The sequence below is a fragment of the Bombina bombina genome, chromosome 2 (assembly GCF_027579735.1).
Source record: "Bombina bombina isolate aBomBom1 chromosome 2, aBomBom1.pri, whole genome shotgun sequence".
Taxonomy (NCBI): Eukaryota; Metazoa; Chordata; class Amphibia; order Anura; family Bombinatoridae; genus Bombina; species Bombina bombina.
The window spans coordinates 1,308,132,905-1,308,153,242 of record NC_069500.1 but is presented as its reverse complement, the minus strand read 5'-3'; the positions used below and the strand labels follow the sequence as shown (position 1 = coordinate 1,308,153,242).

The 20,338-nt window shown below is 36.9% G+C and overlaps 2 protein-coding genes across 3 annotated transcripts in view; one reads left to right on the top strand and one right to left on the bottom strand.

Moving 5' to 3' along the window:
* EVC (EvC ciliary complex subunit 1) overlaps window positions 1-15,090 on the bottom strand; it is a 561,189-nt gene extending 546,099 nt beyond the window's left edge. The window contains exon 1 of the mRNA XM_053700301.1: window positions 14,533-15,090. Coding sequence (XP_053556276.1) covers window positions 14,533-14,712 — 180 coding nt within the window. The 5' untranslated portion in view covers window positions 14,713-15,090. The remainder of the gene's footprint in view (window positions 1-14,532) is intronic.
* The window catches only part of EVC2 (EvC ciliary complex subunit 2), a 427,809-nt gene continuing 422,510 nt past the window's right edge, over window positions 15,040-20,338 (top strand). For both annotated transcript variants that reach the window (XM_053704149.1, XM_053704148.1), the window contains exon 1: window positions 15,040-15,536. In XM_053704149.1, coding sequence (XP_053560124.1) covers window positions 15,255-15,536 — 282 coding nt within the window. In that variant the 5' untranslated portion in view covers window positions 15,040-15,254. The remainder of the gene's footprint in view (window positions 15,537-20,338) is intronic.

The window sequence follows — 20,338 nt, the reverse complement described above, 5'->3', positions numbered from 1 at the left end:
CATAGAGTATAAGGAGAAAAATTATCAGAGCAGAAACAACTTAGGGTTAAATATTCTGTCCAACACGGGTGATGAAGGTTAATAACCAATCAAAGTGTTTTTAATGGTTTTTAAAGAGTCTAGAGCATGCATGTAGTAGGCTATGAGTACGGGAGTTTCCCGAAACGCGTAACCTGTATATGCTGCTCTCCTTTCTCACCTTCCTTTCTACTGGCGACTAAGTCAAGTTTTTAAAAATTGACCAATAAAGATACAGATTTTTTATTCAACATACCCAAGCGTGGAATTTCTCTTTACAAGCTCTCCTACAGACCGGTTATCACGTTTTGGATATACTGTATACTATTTTTGCTTACCCCGGACCGGGCTGAAAAATCCATTCATTCCTGCAGTGATTGACGCATCCTGGAGGAGGGGCCATTTTAGAAGCACGACGGATGCGTGGCTCCGTAAACACAGGCTACAGCGTGTGCATACACGGAAGCCGCACAGTACAGGAGACAGACAGCGGAGCATCTCTGGGAGAGGAGGAGAAAAAAATTCTTATCATCAGATACCTACAGGATACATTGGGTATGACGACTCCAACGAGGTACGTGCATGAAGTATAAACAAGTAATACAAGCACGTTTGGTAATTTAGAAGTGTTGAATTTGTTCAGGACCAGGAGGAATTTTCCAGTTCGGCATGAGAACGAGGCTCCCATTGGAGCCTATTTGAGCGCAAAGCTTCCACGCAATGCGAATGCAAGCTGGTATTACGAGTGGAGCACAAATTTCGTGCTTGCGAAAAGCGCAATTTTACGCTCCACTCGTAATATGGCCCTTTCAAATGAGCGGTTTTATTACATAGTTCTATGTTGAGGGGAGTGGTATAGTTCTCTTGAGTGTAGAAAAAAAAACCCCTCTAACTTAGGAACAATATTAATAGGTATTTGTTGTTGTTATGATGATAGCCTGGCTTCTAGATGGAAACTATGGGTCCAGTGTTTAAAAACTCACCATTAATGAGATACTCTGAGAACAAGGTAAACAAAATACCTTTAAATATTTAAACATCAATGAGGGGGCTGGTAATACTGCTGAACCATCCTGTAGAATCTTGCCAGAATAGAGAGTTTTAGAGAATCTGGCCTATATCACACATTTGAAAGAGGAGGATTGCTACTTTCAAGTAGGGGTTTTATGTCCTTCATTGTACTGTGAAGTGCAGAGAGGGATTTCCACCCTTTTTTTCAGCCAATGTGCCTATGGTTCCAACAGGTAATAAGTGGTCAAATGGGTATGTGATACCTCATTTGAAACAGGATTATTCACTCTTTTATAAGAGAAATGTAATGTGTATGTGGTGTATGCAGTCTTTAGGGGATAATGGGTTCCATGAGCAATGAGTAAGTATCTCTGTCTCTGATATCATCACACACTACATGATGTGTGCATGCCAGACTGTTACAGCTCACTAGAAATAAAATAATTGTACCTTCCAACAAATGTATTGATTTAAGTGAATAAAAATGTATTTTTTTTACCTGCTTAGAACTCTATCGTTCTCAGTTTGTTTATTTTTTATTTATTCATTTTAGATATTTAGTTAAGAGGACAATTATATATACAGTCATTAAAAGGGAGTGGGCAAACAAGGCTGTGTGGAATATATTTTTGTTAAACTACCTATCTAGTCGGGTTTCCATACAGCCTTGTTTGCACAGTCTTATTGAATGCTTTTGCCTGTCCCTAATCAGAAGAGACAGATAAGAGGAAAACCTAGGTTCCAAAACAACAGTGACAATTTTAAAATTACTTTAAAGAAACAACAAAAACAGAAACAACAACAACACATTTGTAATGTAAATAAAGTTAAATTACACAATAACATATATTGTAATTTTTCTACTACACATAATTAAACATTGTGATTATGATCTCAAACTGTTTAATGTCCCTTTGCTAATTCTATGTGTCACATGTTGTGTTCGCATCTTGTGCAAGGGACATCTTTTTTTTGTAATAAAAAAACACCCTGTTTGTTTAATTTTATTATGTTTATGTATACATTTTTAATCAAACTATCTTATACAAATTATTGGTGATTTAATTATAAGAAAGCACTGCTAGAGTGCATTGTGGAAACGAGAAACAGATCGGGAACAAAACTACGCTCAGAACAGCTCATGTTTAGAGGTCTCTGGCGGGGTGATTGGGGCAGCAGATTACTCCGTTAAGGCAACTAGCACACACACAAAATCAGTAACTTATCTACATGTGACATCATACATCTCTCAGTCACATACCCACATCATACCTCAGATGAGACCCCTGATCTGCAGCTTTTCTTAGCCACATACGCACATCATACCACAGATGAGACCCCTGCTCTGCAGCATCTCTCAGCCACATACCCACATCATACCACAGATGAGACCCCTGCTCTGCAGCATCTCTCAGCCACATACGTCATTAGATATAAGTAGCAGCTGTGAGATTGTTTGTATAGCCTGAGGAAACAGTGCTGTGTCACTGAGAAATGCGTTGCTGTTGTTTTTACTTTTTTAATAAAACAATTCATATTGTCACTTTGCTGCTGCACTTTTTCTGGTTCTACCCCTTCCATTGGAGGCTATCATCTTGCTTTTTTAAACTGCTGTATCCTATTTTGAGCTGCTGTCTCCAGCCTATCATGGCCTAACATTTACTGTGACTATCAGGAGTATCTCTGGACTCCCTCTGGTGGGACGAGGATACCGCCTGTTCCAGGTTTGCTGCAGTGTCTACCGGACAACTGATTGGTTCCAGTCCGCCTGTACCGCACACACGTGAGTAGGATATCATTTGTACATCACCATTTGGTTCTACAGTCTGATTTGCACTATGTGGCGCCCTCTATCCTTATTTTAGACCAACATTTCATAAGACTAGTGAGAGAGCTTCAGGCATACCCTGGGAACTTTCTGAAACTGTCAGTTTTAGTTTTCAATAGAGCAAATACAAAGTGCAATGCACAGAAATATACAAAGTATGATCCTAATTTGTTAAGGTAAAATCGCTGCTAGTTCTAAATATAAATGTATTAAAATAGAAACCAGAAAGTGCAAAGCTTAAATGTAATAAAACTGAAAGGTGTAAAGTAATATAAAGTAATATAAAATGCAAACGCTCATATCATGCAGTGCTATATTGCACTGGGTTTGTCTCTCCTTCAAATACAGAATTAAGATAAATCTTGCAGTGCTGGAGAGCTCTGCCTTTTTTCTTTTTGAGCATTTAGTGAGTTCAGCCCCTGTGAAGTCTGCACTACAATTTCTCTCCAAGTAGGAGACTCTTTGAGATGATTAACTTTGAATACAGGTGCACTGACCCTCACAGCATATGTGTGTATGGCATAGAAATATAGCCCAGAAGCAGAACTTTTTTCCACTTTCTGAGATTAGATTTTTAATGCGTTTTATGCAGGTCATTTTGAAATTGTTACACTAAAGCACCAGCTGAATTGAGATCTGCTGATTAACTGGAGAAGAATGCAATTTTCAAAGTTTTATATAACATTCCGGCAGTTGAAGTTTGCATTCCAAATAAGCAGCAGAGAAAAATAAATTGTTACGTTTTTAAAATATATCTTTGAATAAATGTGTTTCCTTTGCTCTAGGTCTAACATCACATAATTATAAGGTGAAAATGTAATAATAAAACAATGTGCATTGCACACAAGGACATCTTACATTCAGGGTGGATTTGATTTAAATCAAGTTGATTTAAATCACCATTTAAATCACTAGTCAGTAAAATGGATTCAAATGAATTTAAATCATGGTTTACATTTGTAGAAGATTAACTTTAACTTTTATTTCTTTCATGTAATTAGAAAGAGTCCATGAGCTAGTGACGTATGGGATATACATTCCTACCAGGAGGGGCAAAGTTTCCCAAACCTTAAAATGCCTATAAATACACCCCTCACCACACCCACAAATCAGTTTTACAAACTTTGCCTCCTATGGAGGTGGTGAAGTAAGTTTGTGCTAGATTCTACGTTGATATGCGCTCCGCAGCAGGTTGGAGCCCGGTTTTCCTCTCAGCGTGCAGTGAATGTCAGAGGGATGTGAGGAGAGTATTGCCTATTTGAATTCAATGATCTCCTTCTACGGGATCTATTTCATAGGTTCTCTGTTATCGGTCGTAGAGATTCATCTCTTACCTCCCTTTTCAGATCGACGATATACTCTTATATATACCATTACCTCTACTGATTTTCGTTTCAGTACTGGTTTGGCTTTCTACTACATGTAGATGAGTGTCCTGGGGTAAGTAAGTCTTATTTTCTGTGACACTCTAAGCTATGGTTGGGCACTTTTTTATAAAGTTCTAAATATATGTATTCAAACATTTATTTGCCTTGACTCAGGATGTTCAACGTTCCTTATTTCAGACAGTTTCATATTTGGGATAATGCATATGAATAAATCAATTTTTTCTTACCTTAAAATTTGACTTTTTTTCCCTGTGGGCTGTTAGGCTCGCGGGGGCTGAAAATGCTTCATTTTATTGCGTCATTCTTGGCGCAGACTTTTTTGGCGCAAATTTTTTTTCTGTTTCCGCCGGAAGTTGCGTCATTTTTGACGTTTTTTTGCGCCAAAAGTGTCGGCGTTCCGGATGTGGCGTCATTTTTGGCGCCAAAAGCATTTAGGCGCCAAATAATGTGGGCGTCTTTTTTGGCGCTAAAAAAATATATGGGCGTCACTATTGTCTCCACATTATTTAAGTCTCATTTTTTATTGCTTCTGGTTGCTAGAAGCTTGTTCACTGGCATTTTTTCCCATTCCTGAAACTGTCATTTAAGGAATTTGATCAATTTTGCTTTATATGTTGTTTTTTCTATTACATATTGCAAGATGTCCCACGTTGACACTGAGTCAGAAGATACTTCTGGAAAATTGCTGCCTGGTGCTGGATCTACCAAAGCTAAGTGTATCTGCTGTAAACTTATGGTATCTGTTCCTCCAGCTGTTGTTTGTACTGATTGTCATGACAAACTTGTTAATGCAGATAATATTTCCTTTAGTACTGTTACATTACCTGTTGCTGTTCCATCAACATCTAATACTCAGAGTGTTCCTGATAACATAAGAGATTTTGTTTCTAAATCCATTAAGAAGGCTATGTCTGTTATACATCCTTCTAGTAAACGTAAAAAGTCTTTTAAAACTTCTCATTTTTCAGATGAATTTTTAAATTAATATCATCATTCTGATTCTGATAATGGTTCTTCTGGTTCAGAGGATTCTGTCTCAGAGGTTGATGCTGATAAATCTTCATATTTATTTAAAATGGAATTTATTCGTTCTTTACTTAAAGAAGTCCTAATTGCATTAGAAATAGAGGATTCTGGTCCTCTTGATACTAAATCTAAACGTTTAAATAAGGTTTTCAAATCTTCTGTAGTTATTCCATAAGTTTTTCCTGTTCCTGATGCTATTTCTGAAGTAATTTCCAGGGAATGGAATAATTTGGGTAATTCATTTACTCCTTCTAAACGTTTTAAGCAATTATATCCTGTGCCATCTGACAGATTAGAGTTTTGGGACAAAATCCCTAAGGTTGATGGGGCTGTCTCTACTCTTGCTAAGCGTACTACTATTCCTACGGCAGATAGTATTTCCTTTAAGGATCCTATAGATAGGAAAATTGAATCCTTTCTAAGAAAAGCTTACTTGTGTTCAGGTAATCTTCTTAGACCTGCTATATATTTAGCGGATGTTGCTGCAGCTTCAACTTTTTGGTTAGAAGCTTTAGCGCAACAAGTAACAGATCATAATTCTCATAGCATTATTAATCTTCTTCAACATGCTAATAATTTTATTTGTGATGCCATCTTTGATATCATTAGAGTTGATGTCAGGTATATGTCTCTAGCTATTTTAAACAAAAAATATCAATCCTGGGATTGATGGAATGTACACCTGAATAGCACTCTTCCCTATTTAGTAATGGCAAACGTTGGACATGGTATAGAGGTCTAAATTGGGAGGAGTATGTGGCAATATGTTAAAATATAACTTTTATTTGAAAAATTAAAAATAAAAAGCAACAACACACACAATTAACATATATACTTTGTTAAAATCACAGGATAGGGTCTGGGTAGGTTCTCTCCGTAAATCACGGGAGATAGGAGTGGTTGTGATAAATGTTTAAGAGAAACTGAATGTCAGTTAGACATCAGGGTATTCTCTTTCACTATATATTATTTCAATATTGGTAGCACTGGCTCAGTATCAGTAAATCCGCTATTTTGTAGTATTGACTTAGATATGCTGTGTGTAATTTATAACTCACGGTGGAATTCAATTTTTGTATTATAAAATTGAATAATGGAAATTTGTCTGAGATTTCTATAATGTTGGAATTATGTTATTGTAACATACGCTATTGCTGTGATACTTATCTAGGTGTGACCCAATCTTGCTTTGTTATAAATCTATTAATGGTCTGCTTAGTTGGAAAAAGCCAACTATGGCGAAACATGTTAGGGAATCGTTTGTTTAATGCATGTTAGCATTTTTTAATTAGCAGGAAATGGTAGTCTTTATAGTTATTATAATTGTGGTTGTGCACAATATTTAGTATATTAACCTCTGAATGGGGTTAATTCAGTAACGTTATTTAAAATTGAACTAGCACTTACAACAAGGGCTCAGTGTTGATTATAGACAGGCGGGTAAGGAACACGGAACCTTAATATATATATATATAACACCGCTAACTGTCAACTTAAAATCAATACTCAGCCACTTTAAATGCTCAATATTGAAGTCCGGTAACACAGAATAATCAGTACAAATTGTTAATACAAATAACACTAAGCCAACTGTAAAAATTGAAAACAAAACCGGCACTTACAAGTAAGGAGCTTAGTGTTGACTATAAACAGGCGGTTAAGAAATACAGAGCTTCAGCACATACCTAAGACCGCAAACTGTTTATTTAAAATCAGCACACAGCCTTTAAAAATATCCAGTATTGAATACGGTAAATACGTTTAAACCAGACAATTATCAGTAGAAGCAATACTAAGCTGACTAAGTTGACTACAAACTGGCGGTTAAGAAACATTGAGCTTTAGCACATATCTAATATTGCAAACTGTTTATTTAAGATCAGCACACAGCTTTTAAAAATATCCAGTATTGAACACGATAATACGTTCAAACAAGAAAATTTTCAGCATAAGCAATACTAAGCCAGCCTTACGAGTAGCAGCTAATTTGCAGCAGCACTTTAACAAATATATATGACAGTGATAAGTGTGTAAATGAAATAAACACAGGGGGATATTAATTCAATAACTTGGATGACTAATGTAAAATTATTACAATAGAAGTTTGGTCTGAAAAAGTCGCTCAGGCAGTTGTTACATCTAACATCAAAATATAACCGAATGATGATAATAGGATTCCAATCCTCTTATGTGAAATATTACAATAGAAGTTTGGTTTGAAAAAACCGTTCAGACAGTTGTCACATTTAACACTGAAATTTAGCTGAAGTATATATTTAATACTAAAACTTAGCTGAAGTATACAGTCCATAGAAATCCTTTCTATGCAGCTAACACGAACAGCACTATATTACTAAGCAACTATCCTATTTTACCAAGCCAAGAACAATTGATCCTACACATGGATTAGATCTATATATCACTAACTCAATGTGGTATAATCGAAAGAGTTTTCAGTAATTTGTTACAACTAATAATTATATGAAATAAGTGAACAAAATAACATAAGATACGCTAAAAGAACAAAAGAGTCTAAAATCTTAGCAAACCCAGTGTTACTTCTTCATAGTAAATTATTAATATCAAGTAGTAACAGGATTTATATAAAAAAATAACTACTTGGTACAATTGAAAGACTACTTATACATGTTGCAATAATATTTATGATATTACATACTATCTTTTCTTAAAATCTAACAAACCTCTAGCGACATAATAAACTGTCCAGTAGTTATACAAACAGAGAATATATATGCAAACTTAAGTATATATTAACTTAAGATTACTAAACAATACGTAAGTTATCTTGATAACTGCATGACCTATACAATCCAACTTTACTAACCAATACTGCCTATGTCGATTTGGCTAAAATAATCAGCCAAACAATATTCTGCAAATCTCTCCCAACTAAGCAGACCATTAATAGATTTATAACAAAGCAAGATTGGGTCACACCTAGATAAGTATCACAGCAATAGCGTATGTTACAATAACATAATTCCAACATTATAGAAATTTCAGACAAATTTCTAAGAGAATATTTGAAAGTTGCACTACCATTATTCAATTTTATAATACAAAAATTGAATTCCACCGTGAGTTATAAATTACACACAGCATATCTAAGTCAATACTACAAAATAGCGGATTTACTGATACTGAGCCAGTGCTACCAATATTGAAATAATATATAGTGAAAGAGAATACCCTGATGTCTAACTGACATTCAGTTTCTCTTAAACATTTATCACAACCACTCCTATCTCCCGTGATTTATGGAGAGAACCTACCCAGACCCTATCCTGTGATTTTAACAAAGTATATATGTTAATTGTGTGTGTTGTTGCTTTTTATTTTTAATTTTTCAAATAAAAGTTATATTTTAACATATTGCCACATACTCCTCCCAATTTAGACCTCTATACCTTGTCCAACTTTTGCCATTACTAAATAGGGAAGAGTGCTATTCAGGTGTACATTCCATCAATCCCAGGATTGATATTTTTTGTTTCAAATAACCAGTACACAGCACCTCAGCCATCTTGCAAGATATTAAATCTGGATTATAAACAGATTCACATTAATATATTCTATCAACTAATCCAGAGAATAATAGGCTACCCTATTTTATAAATTTGTGCAGTGCCATTAGTATCTTTTGGTTTTCTCTAGCTATTTTAGCTAGAAGAGCTTTATGGCTTAAAACTTGGAATGCTGATATGTCTTCTAAGTCTACTCTGCTTTCCCTTTCTTTCCAGGGTAATAAATTATTTGGTTCTCAGATGGATTCTATTATCTCAACTGTTACTGGAGGGAAAGGAACTTTTTTACCACAGGATAAAAAATCTAAAGGTAAATTTAGGTCTAATAATCGTTTTCGTTCCTTTCGTCACAACAAGGAACAAAAGCCTGATCCTTCATCCTCAGGAGCGGTATCAGTTTGGAAACCATCTCCAGTCTGGAATAAATCCAAGCCTTTTAGAAAACCAAAGCCAGCTCCTAAGTCCACATGAAGGTGCGGCCCTCATTCCAGCTCAGCTGGTAGGGGGCAGATTATGTTTTTTCAAAGAAATTTGGATCAATTCCATTCACAATCTTTGGATTCAGAACATTGTTTCAGAAGGGTACAGAATTGGCTTCAAGATAAGGCCTCCTGCAAAGAGATTTTTTTCTTTCCCGTGTCCCAGTAAACCCAGTGAAGGCTCAAGCATTTCTGAAATGTGTTTCAGATCTAGAGTTGGCTGGAGTAATTATGCCAGTTCCAGTTCTGGAACAGGGGCTGGGGTTTTATTCAAATCTCTTCATTGTACCAAAGAAGGAGAATTCCTTCAGACCAGTTCTGGATCTAAAAATATTGAATCGTTATGTAAGGATACCAACATTCAAAATGGTAACTGTAAGGACTATCCTGCCTTTTGTTCACCAAGGGCATTATATGTCTACAATTGATTTACAGGATGCATATCTGCATATTCCGATTCATCCAGATCACTATCAGTTTCTGAGATTCTCTTTCCTAGACAAGCATTACCAGTTTGTGGCTCTACCGTTTGGCCTAGCAACAGCTCCAAGAATTTTTACAAAGGTTCTCGGTGCCCTTCTGTCTGTAATCAGAGAACAGGGTATTGTGGTATTTCCTTATTTGGACGATATCTTTGTACTTGCTCAGTCTTCACATTTAGCAGAATCTCATACGAATCGACTTGTGTTGTTTCTTCAAGATCATGGTTGGAGGATCAATTTACCAAAAAGTTCATTGATTCCTCAGACAAGGGTAACCTTTTTAGGTTTCCAGATAGATTCAGTGTCCATGACTCTGTCTTTGACAGACAAGAGACGTCTAAAATTGATATCAGCTTGTCGAAACCTTCAGTCACAATCATTCCCTTCGGTAGCCTTATGCATGGAAATTCTAGGTCTTATGACTGCTGCATCGGACGCGATCCCCTTTGCTCGTTTTCACATGCGACCTCTTCAGCTCTGTATGCTGAACCAGTGGTGCAGGGATTACACAAAGATATCTCAATTAATATCTTTAAAACCGATTGTACGACACTCTCTGACGTGGTGGACAGATCACCATTGTTTAGTTCAGGGGGCTTCTTTTGTTCTTCCGACCTGGACTGTAATTTCAACAGATGCAAGTCTTACAGGTTGGGGAGCTGTGTGGGGGTCTCTGACAGCACAAGGGGTTTGGGAATCTCAGGAGGTGAGATTACCAATCAATATTTTGGAACTCCGTGCAATTTTCAGAGCTCTTCAGACATGGCCTCTTCTAAAGAGAGAATCGTTCATTTGTTTTCAGACAGACAATGTCACAACTGTGGCATACATCAATCATCAAGGAGGGACTCACAGTCCTCTGGCTATGAAAGAAGTATCTCGAATTCTGGTATGGGCGGAATCCAGCTCCTGTCTAGTTTCTGCGGTTCATATCCCAGGTATAGACAATTGGGAAGCGGATTATCTCAGTCGCCAAACGTTACATCCGGGCGAATGGTCTCTTCACCCAGAGGTATTTCTTCAGATTGTTCAAATGTGGGGACTTCCAGAAATAGATCTGATGGCCTCTCATCTAAACAAGAAACTTCCCAGGTATCTGTCCAGATCCAGGGATCCTCAAGCGGAAGTAGTGGATGCATTGTCACTTCCTTGGAAGTATCATCCTGCCTATATCTTTCCGCCTCTAGTTCTTCTTCCAAGAGTAATCTCCAAGATTCTGAAGGAATGCTCGTTTGTTCTGCTGGTAGCTCCAGCATGGCCTCACAGGTTTTGGTATGTGGATCTTGTCCGGATGGCCTCTTGCCAACCGTGGACTCTTCCGTTAAGACCAGACCTTCTGTCGCAAGGTCCTTTTTTCCATCAGGATCTCAAATCCTTAAATTTAAAGGTATGGAGATTGAACGCTTGATTCTTAGTCAAAGAGGTTTCTCTGACTCTGTGATTAATACTATGTTACAGGCTCGTAAATCCGTATCTAGGGAGATATATTATAGAGTCTGGAAGACTTATATTTCTTGGTGTCTTTCTCATCATTTTTCCTGGCATTCTTTTAGAATTCCGAGAATTTTACAGTTTCTTCAGGATGGTTTGGATAAAGGTTTGTCTGCAAGTTCCTTGAAAGGACAAATCTCTGCTCTTTCTGTTCTTTTTCACAGAAAGATTGCTAATCTTCCTGATATTCATTGTTTTGTACAAGCTTTGGTTCGTATAAAACCTGTCATTAAGTCAATTTCTCCTCCTTGGAGTTTGAATTTGGTTCTGGGGGCTCTTCAAGCTCCTCCGTTTGAACCTATGCATTCATTGGACATTAAATTACTTTCTTGGAAAGTTTTGTTCCTTTTGGCCATCTCTTCTGCCAGAAGAGTTTCTGAATTATCTGCTCTTTCTTGTGAATCTCCTTTTCTGATTTTTCACCAGGATAAGGCGGTGAAAAATGTTCTAACAACATTAGTAGAGAAATTGTGGTTCCTTCATTATGTCCTAATCCTAAGAATTCTAAGGAGAAATCATTGCATTCTTTGGATGTAGTTAGAGCTTTGAAATATTATGTTGAAGCTACTAAGAATTTCCGAAAGACTTCTAGTCTATTTGTTATCTTTTCCGGTTCTAGGAAAGGTCAGAAGGCTTCTACCATTTCTTTGGCATCTTGGTTGAAATCTTTAATTCATCATGCTTATGTTGAGTCGGGTAAAACTCCGCCTCAAAGGATTACAGCTCATTCTACTAGGTCAGTTTCTACTTCCTGGGCGTTTAGGAATGAAGCTTTGGTTGATCAGATTTGCAAAGCAGCAACTTGGTCTTCTTTGCATACTTTTACTAAATTCTACCATTTTGATGTGTTTTCTTCTTCTGAAGCTGTTTTTGGTAGAAAAGTACTTCAGGCAGCTGTTTCAGTTTGAATCTTCTGCTTATATTTTCAGTTTTTTTCTTTATAAGATTTAAACTTTATTTTTGGGTGTGGATTTTTTTCAGCGGAATTGGCTGTCTTTATTTTATCCCTCCCTCTCTAGTGACTCTTGCGTGGAAGATCCACATCTTGGGTAGTCATTATCCCATACGTCACTAGCTCATGGACTCTTGCTAATTACATGAAAGAAAACATAATTTATGTAAGAACTTACCTGATAAATTCATTTCTTTCATATTAGCAAGAGTCCATGAGGCCCACCCTTTTTTTGTGGTGGTTATGATTTTTTTGTATAAAGCACAATTATTCCAATTCCTTATATTTATGCTTCACACTTTTTTCTTATCACCCCACTTCTTGGCTATTCGTTAAACTGATTTGTGGGTGTGGTGAGGGGTGTATTTATAGGCATTTTGAGGTTTGGGAAACTTTGCCCCTCCTGGTAGGAATGTATATCCCATACGTCACTAGCTCATGGACTCTTGCTAATATGAAAGAAATGAATTTATCAGGTAAGTTCTTACATAAATTATGTTTTTCCCAGTTATATCAGACCATTACTGATTTATATATCATTAGATATGCATAGATAGATCATTGAAATAATAGAAATTATTGGTAGGTGAATGATCTCCAGTTTTATAGGTTAATCATTCATATAAATAACCATTACCTTAATAACTACAATTTAAATAGTTTTATTTAACTTACACAGTAACATTATATTTAATTTTTAATGCTTGCCCCTCCCTCCTCACACTTAAGTCCTTGTGCAGATCTATTCATTGAGCTTCAAAATTAGTATAGGACTAGGTTGATTATGTCTGCATCGATTTACAGTGGAGCAATGGCGTTAAAGGGACAGTAAATTTAAAATTAAACTTTTATGATTCAGAAAGAACATGCAATTTTTAACAATTTTCCAATTTACTTCTCTGATCTAATTTGCTTTGTTCTTTTGGTATTCACTGTTGAACAGCATACATAGGTAGGCTCAGATGCAATACACTACTGTGAGCCAGCCGCTTGTCCCTGTATCACCCAATGTTTTCAGCTAGGCCCCAGTTTAGCATTGCTCTCATTAAACAAAGGATACCAAGAGAATGAAGCAAATTTGATAATAGAGCATACGATTTTCAGATATACTTCTGTCTGAAGCCCAAAAAGTTTTCTTTCATGATTATGTCCCTTTAAGGTCAATTTCTCAACTCTGTATGCTTATTTTAAAACATTTTTGCTGTTTTTTTCACTGTTTTGAGATCCACAAAACCAATAACATAATAATATTTTCAAAATTTTTCAAGATAGAAAAATTGCCCAAAATAATCTTACAGAAACCTCTAGGAGAGCATGACATTGATAAAGGTGTATTTGAGGGCAAGAAACATGGGTTGCTCTGCAAAACCGGGACCTGTAGATTTATATAATTTAAAGGAACTTTAAACAGCTGGGTACAACTACAGTAGCATGGTTAATACTCATCGTGCTATTGCATTCCCATCCTGTACCTGCAGCTCTCTATAAAACCATTCACTTATTTTAACTAATTAAAGAATCCAGCTGCATTTAATACTGGGCACCGTCATCTTGCCATGTATTGCTGCATCCTGTGATAGGAGCAGTACACTTTCACAGATCTGTAATTTTACCAAGATGGCTGTGTGCAGTGTAAAGATGCAGAGATTAAAGGGATATGAAACAGAATTTTTTTCTTTCATGATTCAGATAGATCTTTCAATTTTAAGCAACTTTCTTATTTACTCCTATTATCAATTTTTCTTCATTCTCTTGGTATCTATTTTTGAAAAAGCAAGAATGTAAGCTTAGGAGCCGGACCATTTTTGGTTCAGCACCTGGGTAGAGCTTGCTGATTGGAGTATAAATGTAGTCATCAACCAGCAAGCACTACCCAGGTGCTAAACTAAAAATGGTCCGGCTCCTAAGCTTACATTCTTGCTTTTTCAATTAAAGATACCAAGAGAATGAAGAAACTAATAATAGGAGTAAATTAGAAAGTTGCTTAAAATTGAATGCTGTCTGAATCATTTAAGTTCAATTTTGACTAGACTATCTCTTTAATTAATACATGAAGGGGTTAAAATAAGAGAGGGGCTTAGAAGACAGCTGCAGACACAGAAATATAAAAAACATGGTGAATAGTAACAATGTTATTGTTGTTGTGCCCCTGAGAGAGAGAATACTTACATATTTAATCATGGATAAAAGTATGCAGGACTTGCAGCCTTATATGGTAATCTAAACGTTAAACCATAATAGACTACATGGAATAGTAAGAAGAGCTGAGGGCCCATATCTACTTTATATGCTATACAATTACTGGCACTCACCTTCTTTGAAAGCAGAGGTAGCAGTACATAGAGGCAAATGAGCACTGCTGCCGTTGTACCGAGCACCAACCCCAGCACCACCGCCGTGGCTAGAAGTCCTGGCACCACCTGAAGGGATTCCGCGGGATACTGCAGCACAATATCACTCAGACAGACATCTGGGGAGATAGTAGTGGCCATGCTTCTTATGTGTTACCGAACTCTGTGTGACAAGCAGTGATGCCTGACAATGTACTCAGCGCACAGACCACATGCTCAACGCCTGAATAAGTGCACGTTAGTTTTTCACCAACAACAAAAAAGTTCCCCAATAAAAGGAAAACAAATCGACATATTTCTCTGTTTTTAATATTAGGGAAAAGTTTCCATGGAAGTTTAGAGGAATCATAGAAATCACATGATGTATAGATGGGGAGAGCAGGGCTCGCGTTACTCACAGGCTGAACCAATGGGCTCCGACCTGGGAGGGACAGAATTCCTAAAAGTTTTCATGCTGTTGCACTTCCTCTGCAGGAATGGCATTTATTTACGTTACAATGTAGTGGTTCCCGTGTCAGCCTCTAGCAGTCATTGTCATAACGATAGCAACAAGATGGAAGTTCATAGCATGAGAACTTTAGACGCAGTGTTTGCGTGCAGAAATAACTTTATAGCTGTTTACATGCGCGATTTGTGTTTATATTAGCGGGTCCATTGGAATCTGGGTGTATTCTACTGATATAATGTACACCAGACTGTCCTTGGGTTTTACAACACTCATCACCCTGCACATCACGTCTGGATCAATGTTGCTGCTGGATAAGTTTCTCATTACTGATTTGGGCACATCACCTTGGTTCAATGTAAATGAGAGTTTGTGTAACCCTGTAAGTGCCAGCGATCAATCAGAAAAATATATAGATAGTACCATGAGTCATATCTGTGTCTCTTTATTGGCAAAATCAAACTCGCTAAGGACAAGTGTAGATTTCCAGTTAGATGGCCATGGATACAATCTTGTTCAGGTAAAGGCAAAATTTGTCTTGCTTTTTTTTTTGTTTACATATTTTGTTTAAATGGTGTGTAACTAGGTTTATATATCTCAAATTCAAGTTTAGTAACAACCCATGTAATGTTTCCTTTATGCACTATGCAGCACCTGAAACTAGTGTTCTGTTATTATTTATCCTATTTATGTGTGTTCAGTAATACCATTTTATATATTGTGTTATAGATTTCAAATGAGATAGAGATAGCATTGCTGAAAATATTGGTTTAAAGTTAAACTGTTTTCTGTCAAGATATGTTGCAGAAGGATTAGGAAAATCCTATATTATGGCCTATTTTACAAGTGGTTCATATTAGCATTATTGTACATTAAAAGCACATTACACCCTTGATTAAGATAAAGCATACAGTTTTAAACAACTTTCCAATTTAGTTATATGATCTAATTTGCCAATGGAAACTAGTTAACATATTGGGTGAGCCGGGCCAATAACATGAGGCATATATGTGCAGCCACCAATCAGCAGCTCCTGAGCCTACCTAGGTATCCTTTTCAACAAAGGATTTCAAAGCAACTAAACAAATTAAATAATATAAGTAAATTGGAAAGTTGTTTAAAAATCATATGATCTCTTTGAATCCTAAAAGGGTGGAAAATAAATTGGGTTTTATATCCCTTTAAAGTGAAGGTCAATTTTTATCAATGAGTGCCCGGTTTTTAAAAATACTTTTAAAAACAGGGGCACTTTCATTGATGAAAATTTACATTGCACTGGATTTGAAGAAATACTTACCTTTTACTTCTGCAAAACCGGATCGCCGATCTCAGCCTCAGTTCCTCTGTACTGACGTCAGAAATGACAAAACCGGCTTCCTCCAATCATGGCTTGCACCCCAGAGCGTCCAGCTCGTGATGCCCGGCTGTGATTGGAGGAAGCCCGTTTCGTCATTGCTGTGGTCTACAGCAGGAAGAAGAAGGCGGGGGGATCGCCGATCCGGCTTTGCAGGAATAAAAGGTAAGTATTTCTTCAAATCCAGTGCAATGTTAATTTTCATCAATGAAAGTGCCCCTGTTTTTAAAAGTAGTTTTAAAAACCGGGCACTCATTGATGAAAATTGACCTTCACTTTAATATCACTCACGAGCAATCAGTAGTGCTTCTAATTTTGAGCAGTTGTTGTTCATTGTGAAAGCGACAGTCACGCTAACACCTGCCTGTCGAATATATCTTGCGTTCTTAATCACTCACACAGTAGACTTCTGTGGGGCATACAGTAACATTTATGTCAGATATCGCTTGAGTGCTAAGCTGAGGTTGTGTTCCTCATGTAGTTCTGTGCTATTAAAGGGACATGAGACCCAACAGTTTGCTTTCATGATTAAAGTGATATGAAACCCAAACATTTTCTTTTGTAATTTCATAGCATACACTTTAAAAAAAAGTTTCCAATTTACTTCTATTCTCAAATTTGCTTTGTTCCCAAGGTATTCTTTTTTGAAACGATAACTAGGTAGGTATCTGGCGTACTACATAGCATGAAACAGTGCTGCCATCTAGTGCTCTTACAAAAGGAAAACATTATTGCAAAGCTGCTCCCATAGAGTGCTCCAGACATGGTCAAACTCTTTAGCTTATGTCCCTGCAATATGCGATAATATAAGTCAATTAGAAAGTTGTTTGAAATCACATGAGCTATTTGAATCATGAAAGAACACTTTTGGGTTTCATATCCCTTTAAAACATATCCCTTTAAAATAAAGCAGTGGTTCCCAAACTTTTTCCAGCCACTGCCCTCTTGGTTCCATGAACTCATTACCAGTGCCCCCCCAGCTTACGCATAAAAATAATAAACATTCAATATTAAAATGATTTTTCAGTTTCATTAAAGGGATATGAAACCCATTGTTTCCTGATTCAGATAGAGCATGCAATTAGAGCTGCAACAACTAATCGGCATAATCGATTATGAAAATAGTTGTCAGTGAATCTCATAATCGATTAGTTGGTTTGCAATTAGTTGCTCTGTGCACAGCACCAGCTGCTTCACTCTGCTGAGCTCCTGCACATGGTATTGTGATTTATGGTTATGCCCTTAGCCTAAAGGACGTCTACTTTTCACTTTTTCAGGACACTATAAGTTTATTTTTAAGTTAACAACTACTGCTGTCTTATGTGCAACCCAGAAATAAAATGGGAGTCGTAATTTGTATTGTTTATATTAAATTAGGAGATTTGGGACTGTGCTTTGCATGATATAGTGCTGAGCTTGTTATTTACACCTAGCCCTAGATTGATGGGATTTGTTATATGAATTTATGTCACTATTACCTGTTTGCACAATTTTTAGCAGATTGCTTGCTATTGCTGATTATATTTACTCTATAGATAAATGTGTAAGGATGTGTCCTGTTACTGATATATAGTCTTTAGCCTTTTTGTCTTTTTTGTTTTTTTATATTTTTAATTAATTGGAATATGTACCAAATTCAACCTCTATAAGTATATAGCTGTTATTTTAAGAGTGGACTAGATATTTTCCCCCCTAACCTTATAGCTGGTTGTTTACCATTTCATATAGATATTCAAGATATTTTTATGTCAGAATGAAGACCAGGCTTACTATGTTAAGAGGCCCCTTGCATTGGTAGAGAGCTAACAAAGATACATAGTCCACCTTGGTGAAATTGGCAAAACCCTACTTATGCATCTCAGGCACCTCAACACCATCTGAGCGCCTCTTCTCTGCTGCAGGCAAAAATAGCGAGCCAGCCTCAGCCAGGAGCATGTGAACATTTTGACATTTTTGCATTTTAATACAGAGTTTCTGAAAGAGTGACTAACAGAATGTTATAAACAGTGGCAGTCTACCTATTACTAGTTTTACCTCTTTTCAAACAGTTTGTGGTTCTGTTTTGCTTAATTATAAAAATTTGTTCTGCTGCTTAAAAAATTGGACCAACAGTTGTATTAATGTAAATTTTTAGTCTGAACTTTATATTTATAACACTCAGTTTATGGATTTTATTTAAATATAGGAAACAAATATTTATTTGTTTTTTATCCGATTAGTCAATTAATCGAAAAAATAATCGCCCGATTAATCGATTATGAAAATAATCGTTAGTTGCAGCCCTATATGCAATTTTAAGCAACTTTCTAATTTACTGCTATTATCAAATTTTCTCCATTCTCTTGGTATCTTTATTTGAAAAGCAGGAATGTAGTGCTTGCTGATTGGTAAATGTAGCCACCAATCAGCAAACACTACCTAGGTTCTGAACCAAAAGTTTATAGTCACTGTGCAAGATTCATATATACCACATTTAATAATTCATTCACTGTTCAAAACTTGTAAATGTGATAAATGGGCTTGTCTAGTTTAATGTTACTTAGTACGAATCTTAAAGTACCACGTTTGTAGCATAGTTTTATAACTGCACCAATACATTTAATGGAAAACCAAGACAAACAGAATTACTTTAGAGAGCATCCTGGAGTCATGTGATGGTCATCAAATTACTTTAGAAGTCATTTGCACATCATCAGGTTTGTAAAGTCATCAACTAAGGTTAACAATTCTGGGTAATATATGTGCAGTCACCAATTAGCAGCTCTTGAGTCTACCTAAGAAAAACATAGGATGTGTCCCTTTTAATGATAATAATAGTTTGCTTCAGCTCTTAAACAATTGAGTTGTATTTTGTTTGATCTTGAGTGCAACAATTAGTTCACTACTTGTAATGTTATACAGTGGGGCAAAAAAGTATTTAGTCAGCCACCAATTGTGCAAGTTCTCCCACTTAAGAAGATGAGAGAGGCCTGAAATTTTCATCATAGGTATACCTCAACTATGAGAGACAAAATGTGGAAACAAATCCAGACAATCACATTGTCTGATTTGGAAAGAATTTATTTGCAAATTATGGTGGAAAATAAGTATTTGGTCAATATCAAAAGTTCATCTCAATACTTTGTTATATATCCTTTGTTGGCAATGATAGAGGTCAAACGTTTTCTGTAAGTCTTCACAAGGTATGTTGGCCCATTCCTGCATGCAGATCTCCTCTAGAGCAGTGACGTTTTGGGGCTGTCGCTGGGCAATACGGACTTTCAACTCCCTCCAAAGGTTTTCTATGGAGTTGAGATCTGGAGACTGGCTAGGCCACTCTAGGACCTTGAAATGCTTCTTACGAAGTCACTTCTTCGTTGCTCGGGCGCTGTGTTTGGGATCATTGTCATGTTGAAAGACCCAGCCACGTTTCATCTTCAATGCCCTTGCTGATGGAAGGAGGTTTGCACTCAAAATCTCACGATGCATGGCCCCATTCATTCTTTCATGTACACGGATCAGTCGTCCTGTTCCCTTTGCAGAGAAACAGCCCCAAAGCATGATGTTGCCACCCCCATGCTTCACAGTAGGTATGGTGTTCTTTGGTTGCAACTCAGCATTCTCTCTCCTCCAAACACAACGAGTTGTGTTTCTACCAAACAGTTCTACTTTGGTTTCATCTGACCATATGACATTCTCCCAATTCGCTTCTGGATCATCCAAATGCTCTCTAGCATACTTCAGACGGGCCCGGACATGTACTGGCTTAGGCAGGGGGACACGTCTGGCACTGCAGGATCTGAGTCCCTGGCGGCGTAGTGTGTTACTGATGGTAGCCTTTGTTACGTTGGTCCTAGCTCTCTGCAGGTCATTCACTAGGTCCCCCCGTGTGGTTCTGGGATGTTTGCTCACCGTTCTTGTGATCATTTTGACCCCACGGGGTGAGATCTTGCGTGGAGCCCCAGATCGAGGGAGATTATCAGTGGTCT